Source organism: Orycteropus afer, unplaced genomic scaffold (assembly GCF_000298275.1).
Source record: "Orycteropus afer afer isolate SDZICR_OR568_19922 unplaced genomic scaffold, OryAfe1.0 scaffold00073, whole genome shotgun sequence".
NCBI lineage: Eukaryota > Metazoa > Chordata > Mammalia > Tubulidentata > Orycteropodidae > Orycteropus > Orycteropus afer.
In genome coordinates, this window is record NW_006921660.1 from 610,553 (window position 1) to 618,744 (window position 8,192).

An 8,192-nucleotide genomic window follows, 5' to 3' on the forward strand; every position below is an offset into this window, starting at 1 on the left:
ATAACATGTAGGCATATTTCTAGGTAGAGGACCTTAGTTTTCCTTAGATAGCCAAATCCAGGTCTTTTTTACTTTGGCTTGCTTTTGTACAGCCCTATAAGCTAAGAATACTTTTTACATCTTTAAATCATTGAAAGAAATCAAAAGAAGACTATCTCATGTTTTGTGACAATTATATGAAATACAAATTTTAGTGTCCATAAATAAAGTTTTATTGGAACATAGTAATAGTCATTCTTGTTTGCATCATCACTGTCTGCTTTCACACCACAGTGACTGAGTTGAGTAGTTGCATCAGGCACCCTATGCCCCACAAAGCCTAAAATATTTGCTTTCTGGCCCACTGTGGAAAATACATGTTGACCTCTGCCTTAGATTCTGAGTCCTCCAAAAGTGTTAAGGATCGCACCTTTAAGCAAGGTGTGTATCCTTGAAAACAATGCATATCTGTAATGTCTTTTGTTTGTTAGGGCCAGTTCAGTAACTTTGACTTTATTTACTTTCAGAAAGCTGACCAAAAGCACAAACCTCTTGATGTGTTTGATTTTCCTGAGAATTCTGATATCTCAAGCATTGGCAGGCTGGGTGAAAGTGAGCAAGATGAAGAACCTTATGAGACATTTGGTTAGTATTTTAAATATTTATCCTAAATGTTTAGGCTGGATAATAATAATAATAGATACAACAATAGCAACTAATACAAATATAGAAATATCTTAAAATATAAAAATCAGTTGTCTGCATATAAATATGTTCTGGGAGTTCTTGATACTTTGAATAATCTTTTTTTAACTTCTTGATACATTGGAACTGTTGTTGTTAGTTGCCATTGAGTTAATTCCGACTCATGGCAACCCATAGGGTTTTCCAAGCCTGATCTTTGGACATGATCTGCCAGGTCTATCTTCTCGGGCACCTCTGGTTGAGTTCAAAATGCCAACCTGTTGGCTAGTAGTTGAGATATAACTGTTTTGTGATGTCCAAGTACTCAAATTGGAACTAAGAACTCTAAACAATATCAAGGTAGAACTTTTCTAATAGCATTTGTTAATAAGCCAGTCACATCTCCCTATTGTAGTATTGTAATGAACGCAATGCAATGCACTGCCCTTGAGTTGGATCTGACTCATAGCGACCCCACCTTGGGCACGGAATATAAAATACATTTCTCATACCATACAACCAATAGAGCCATTCTGTATGGGTTTTAATTTGGGGAGGAGAAGTGGGGTTATTTTCCCTTATCTTAAACCAACAGAGGCAGGGAATCCTTTAGGAAATCCACCTCACTTCCTTGGAATGTGTGTGAGGGAAACAGGGTGACCAGGAGTTTGAACAATGAGTTCAAACAGAACTGCTTCTGACTTGATGTGTCTCCAGAGGCCAATAACAATACAGAAAGTGCCAAGTGCCCCACTTCTAAAACAGCGATTGGACATTTGCAGTGGAATATATTTTAAGAGAATTTTGAGAACTTGTATATCCTCACACATACTTTTCATTTGGCATCTGAAACATTTTCAACCTATACTTTTTATTAAAAACAAAAAACATTTTAATATTTTTCATTTTATAATACATGAGAAGTAGTCATCACCAGAATATATCTTTTATTATGATTTGATAAAAAATATTTTACTTACTTACGGAATAAATCACCTTAAATCAAAATCACATTTTTTAAATGAAAATCTAATTCACATACCATAAAATTCACCCTTTATACCTATTTTATTTAAATTGAGATATAATTTACATAACAAAATTTATCCTTTTAAAATCTGCAGTTCAGCGGCTTTTAGTATACTTAGAAAGTTTTGCAACTGTCACCATTATTATCTAATTCCAGAACATTTTTATTTTCCTCAAAATCCCATACCCTTTTTGTTCCCAGACACTTGCAACCATTAATCTACTTTTTGTCTCTATGGATTTGCCTCTTTTGGACATTTCATATAATTAGAATCATATAGTATTTGGCCTTTTGTATCTGGCTTCTTTGAATTAACATAATGTTTTCAAGGTTCATCCATATTATAACATGTATCAGTACTTCATTTCTTTTTTTTTTAATTGTGATTTGAGTATAAGTTTATAGAGAAAATTAGTTTTCCATTCAGCAATCCATACACGTTCTATTTTGTGACATTTGCTGTAATTCGCACACTGTAACAGCATTCTTCTCACTTCCTCCTTGTGCTCACCCTTCCCTTTGTTCTTTTTTCTCATCCACTCCCACCTTCCTAGCACTGTCTCTAGGCAAATGCTGTCCTTTTGATCTCACATGCTTCATTGTTCTAATGAGTACATAACCTCCTGATACTACTGTTGATAAGCCTATCTATTGTTTGGCTGCCAGTTGAGTCATGGGGATTAAGTTCTGTTCCTAATATGAAGGGTATCTAAGGGCCATAGTCTCAAGTTCCACTAGTCTTCATCAAACTAGAAAGCCTGGTCTTTTTTATGATTTTGAATTTTGTTCCACATTTCCTCCCACTCTATCTGGGACCTCTCATTGTGATCCCTTTCAGAATGGTTGGCAATGGTAGCTGGGTACCATCTAGTTCTGGTCTCAGGGTCATGGAGGCTGGGGTTGACGTGCTCCATTGGCCCTTTGGACTGATTGTTTCCTGCATCTTTGATTTTCATTCTTTGCTCTGGACGAGGAGAGACCAATATTTGAACCTTAGATGGATGGCTGCTTACAAGCTTTTGAGACCCCAGTAGGATATAGAACATTGTCTTTGTGGACTGTGTTATGCCAGTTGATCTGAGTGTCCTTGAGACGATGGTCCTGAGCCTCCATACCCAGCAACTCATTCTCTCATGGTGTTTGGTTATGACTAGAATGTTTTTAAAACTTTGTCCACTGTATGCTCTACTGCAGTCATGGATATATTTGCAGCACATATAAATACATAGGTAGACGTAGCCTCTGTCAAACCTATATGTATTCATTGGTGTAGTCCTATTTGCCTTCTTGCTCCTGGTCAGCTTGAGAGTGTCTATGCATGTACTCATAAATTGTTGTTCACAGTAACTTCATTTCTTTTTGTGACTGAATAATATTCCATTGTTAGTACCAAATTTTGTTTATCCAGGTTGATGGGCATTAGGTTGTTTTCACTTTTTGGCTATTGTGAATAATGCTACTGTGAACATTCTGTACAAGTTTTTGTCTAGCCATATGTTTTCAGTGCTCTTGGTTATATATACCTATTGTTGTTGTTATGTGCTGTCAAGTTAGACTCTACTCATAGCGACCCCTCCTTGGGTTTCCAAGGCAGTATCACTACGGAAGTAGATTGCCCCATCTTCTTTCTGAGGAGTGGTTGGTGGGTTTGCATCCCAAGCCTTCTGGTTAGTAGTCAAGTCCCTTAGGCACTATGCTACCAGAGCTCCCTATATATACCTAGGAGTGGTATTATTGGATCATATGGTAACTCAATGTTTAATGTTTTGAAGAACTGTCAAACTGTTTTCTAAAGTGACTATCATTTTACATTCCCACCAGTGATGTAGAAAAGTTTCAGTTTTTCTGTATTCTTTTCAACCCTTGATTTTATTCCCCCCTACGCATCCTAGTAGATGTGAAGTGGTATCTTATAGTTTTGATTTGCATTTCCCAATGACTAATGCCGTTGAGCATCTTTTCATAGGCTTGTTGTCTCTTTTATATCTTTTTTTGTAGATATGTCTGTTCCAATCCTTTGCCTATTTTTTAATTATTTATCTTCTTATTGTTTAGTTGTAAGAGTCTAGTTTGTATGATTAGTTACATAAGGAGATTTGAGATTGGCCTATTTCTTTTTTTGCTCCCCTTGTTATTCATAGTAGTAAAGTAAATAAATTCCTTAACCTAGTTGAGGGGGATAAAAAGTGTATTGCCAGCTTTAAAATCATGCAGTTGATATGGAAAAAAATGCTGTTTAAATTTACACTGTCATGCTAAAATTTGAGCATGAAGAAATGGTTGCTAGGTTCTTAATCTCCTGTAGCAATACCACTTGTTGGTATCTGCCTCTTGCTCCTCTCCTCTCAGGGTCTCTCCTGAGATCTCTCCCTCCTCCCCCAGCTGTGAGTTCCACCCCTCGTGTTTAGGTCTCTTTTGTTACTCCTTTTTCCAAAACAGGTAAGGCCTCTTCTGTTATTGCATCCTCCTCCTCTCTCTTTCTTCTCTCTTATTTCTGTACATTTTCCATTCTCAAGTACAAGTTTTTTTTAATCCCCTTTCTCATTCAGGTTAACATTTTTATGCTAGCCAAAGGCTGTAGAAGAGCCGTGGTTGCTCAGTGGTTAAGTACTCAGCTGCTACCTGAAATGTTGGCAGTCAGAACCACCCAGCAGTTCCACAGGAGAGAAGACCTGGTGATCTGGTCCTGTAAAGATTATAGCTGAGAATACCCTATCAGGCAGTTCTGTTGTGTTTCATGGAGTCTCTGTGAGTTAAAATTGACTTAGCTACATACAACAGAGACCCTAGGAATCCAGAGTAGAGAATGAGAAATGTGGGAGGACAAGAGTTCCTCCTCAGAAGGTCATTCATTCACAGATACTGGGTATTATAGTCCTAAGCACTTTATGAAGTGTTAGAGTAGTAGGAGTGGGCCAAGCACTCTAAACCTGTACAGCTTATTGTTGATGCACTAGTCTCTAAAGTAGAGTGTATAACAGTCCAGTAGGGGTGAGGAAAGACTTGTTACTCTTCATATTTTTATTTGTTTTTTATCTTACTGAAATATTTGCATATAATTAAGTATGATAATACCAAAACAGGAGCTCTGGTAGCATAGTGCCTAAGGCACTTGGCTGCTAACCAGAAGGCTGGTGGTTCAAACCCACCAGCCACTCCTCGGAAGGAAGGTTGGGCAATCCTACTTCCATAGTGATACTGTCTCAGAAACCCAAGGAGGGGTCACTATGAGTCAGGGCCGACTCGAGGGCATATAACAACAACAAAAACAATACCAAAACATTAAACCCATAGTCCTCGAGTCAGTTCTGACTCATGGCAACCCTATAGGACAGAGTAGAACTGTCCCACAGGGTTTCCAAGGCTGTAAATCTTTATGGCAGCAGATTGCCACATCTTTCTCCCACAGAGTGGCTAGTGGATTCTAACTGTAAACCTTTCAGTTAGCGCTTTAACCACTGTGCCGCCAGGACTCCTGAGTACAATAGTAACATGTTTATAATTTATGAATAATACACATATATTTATTGGTTATATGGTTTAGATTTTAAAAAAAAATATCTGGGATCAAAAATGTTTGGGAAGTGACTTGCATAATTGATTTTGATTTTGTGAGCATTTAACCAAAGATTGTTTTGTACTCCATTGTAAGGGAATAAATTTAAATACACCTACTCCTCACTTATTGACATGGTTAAGTGCCAAAGATCAGGTCATTATGTGAAAATTGGCATTAGGTGAAAATGGAGAATGACTACATCAGATCACAAAATGGAAGATGACTGCATCATTACGTAACTGCCAGATTATATCCTTCTATAGCTGCCAAACCACTGAGTATCATGGCCCAGCCAAGCTGACACATAACCTTAACCATCACAGCCAGTGTTACTTTCACCTCGCACCTTGTATTACTGCCAGGTGTATGTTGTTAATGCACAAAATATTTGGACTGTAGATTTTTTACTGTTGTTGTAGATGCGAAGTGTTGGATTGCAAGATAGTCGGTAAGTGAGGAGTAGGATTACTGTCAATATGCCAGACTTTTAAAGTGGCACTTCTTTTGTAGCTCCTCCTTTACACAGCACTGCTATATATGCTGATGAAGAAGAATTCTCCAAACAATGTGGATCATCTATTCCTTCAACTCCTCAAGGAAAAGAAGAAGGAAGAAGGTAGTCATACTTTAAACAATTTTTTATTTATGGTTAATAGGATTTCCATGACACTCTAAGATAGAAGGCTATAAAACTAAAGTACTTTTTAAGATCTTTTGAGCTGACTTACATTTTTTTTTCCTCAAGAGTATTGGGAAGTAAAAACTTAATTTTTGAAATAATTGACATTAATTATAATAATTATAATAATTGACATAATTGATACCTGATTGTGCTAGTAAACATGCCTGTGAAGTAGTTACCTATGAGTTAAAACAAAGAGGGGAGAAATTTTATGAGTATAGAATTTTAGGTGGTATTGAAAGGTGCCTTTAATTTACAAATTATCTAATTATTGCAAAAGAGAGCTCTCTAATACAGGGAAAGAGGCTACTAAAACCCACTGCTATTGAGTTGATTCTGACTCTTGGTGACCCTTTAGGTCAGAGTAGAATTGCCCCCTAGAATTTCCAAGGCTGTAAATCTTTACAGAAGCAGATTTCCTCATCTTTCTCCTGTGAAACGGCTTGTATGTTCAAACTGCTGACCTTCTGGTTAACAGCTGAATGCCTTAACCACTGTGCCACCAGGGCATCTACAGGCTACAGAGGAGACAAAGAAAATACAAAGTATGTTTCAGATGTACTATCCCTAAGGAATATTAGTCTGAGTGTTACAATTTATGAAATTCTAGGCTTAGTAAATCTTATAGAAATGATTTTATAAACAATTGAGAGCGTATTATACAGGTTAGTCCCTGACTTATAATGGGGGTCTGTTTCAATGACTGCCATAAATTAGTTCTAATGTAAGTTGAATATCTTTTTTCTCAGTTTTCGTTCTTTATAACTAGAATCTATTTGTTGTTGAGTGAACATCTAAGAATGATAACATTAGCAAATTACATGCTGCAGCATTGTATGTAGGACATATTGCTAACAGCAAGATGTACCCAGAGAGAAGAACAACAACACCTGGATTGTTGCAGTGATGTTAGTCAAAGGAAAGTTAATCCTTTTTTTTCACGTTGCCAAACTAATGGACCCCATTTTCAGGATGAGTAGATTGCTATGGGGGTCATAACAGTAGACAAGGCTGAATTGGAGGAACAAATTTAGAGTGAACTCAAACAGGAGTCAACTTAGGAGTCCCCAAGGAAAGTAAAAAAACACTTCTTTGTTTAAATCGATTTACTTCTATAGGTTCAGCTTTTTTAAAACACGTAATTCTATACATAGCTATAACAGTTTCAGTTTCCGTGAAAACACTAAACAAGCATTTTATAGGGCGTTTAATCAGTCCTATGATAATCATTATTACAATTAAGAACACAAATCTAGGTTGCAATATTGAATGAAACCAAGAACTGGTGCTATTGGTAATCAGCTAAAGATAACAAAAAAAGAGGGAACAATCATAGGGGATATTGCATTCAGCCAAGTAGTCTGGTCAATCTTTGTAATAATGTCTTGTTCTAGCTCTTTGGAGGTATTTATCTAGGAGCAGCAGTAGCACATACTCCTCCTTGTTGTGCTAAATGGAAATCTAGAGTTATTTTATTATCTAATATTAATCCATAAGGGGCACAAATCATACCTTTTCTGGTAACTTTACTTGGGGAGGGGATAGTTCAGTTGACCCTTTCAAGCCAATTTTCCATCAGAATGGACAATTGTTCCAACTTTAACCAAGTCCACATCTTGATACAAATGTGCTTTTGTCCTCTCAGCCTAATGTTAAATTCCCTGCATGGGCATCTTTCCAAAACCTAAGGGGTTTATCATGTGAAATCAAAAATTCAGTTTGACCATCAGAAGGGCCCCAAGGAACTCCAGAGCAATTCTTGCTAACAATTTGGGTAAAAGTAAAGCAAGCTAACTGAGGTTGAGGCTGCAGTCCGGGAGGATGCCTTCAATTCTAACACACATGGCGTGTTCAGAGGTGAAGTTAAAGTTGACATACTATTGGGCGCAAGGCTATAATTTAATATGTAAGACGCTGGGGGAAAAAAAACAACCTATTGTCATCAAGTCAATTCTGACTCATAGTAACCTAGTGGATCAAAGTTTTCATGCACAGATTGTAGAGAAGGATGACAGATCCATCATTGCAAAAACGGCAAGGAGGCCACATGTTCTGACCTCCTCTAATCCCACAAGGGGAAGACAGGATTACCAGCAGTAACCCAAGGCCTATTACTGCAAGGCCAGACATGCTGCCTCCCTCCAGCCCTTTCACCAACCATTCCTCCCAAAGCAACCACCACCTCTCTCCTGGGTTCGATAATTCGCTGCAGTGGCCACACAAAACTCACAGATTACAGGGTTTATTAGGGAAGCACC

General features: G+C 37.5%; 1 protein-coding gene across 1 annotated transcript in view; it reads left to right on the top strand.

Annotated features, from left to right (window-relative positions):
- The window catches only part of CENPU (centromere protein U), a 65,101-nt gene that overhangs the window by 13,884 nt on the left and 43,025 nt on the right, over window positions 1-8,192 (top strand). The window contains exons 3-4 of the mRNA XM_007940886.1: window positions 507-624; window positions 5,763-5,868. Coding sequence (XP_007939077.1) covers window positions 507-624; window positions 5,763-5,868 — 224 coding nt within the window. The remainder of the gene's footprint in view (window positions 1-506; window positions 625-5,762; window positions 5,869-8,192) is intronic.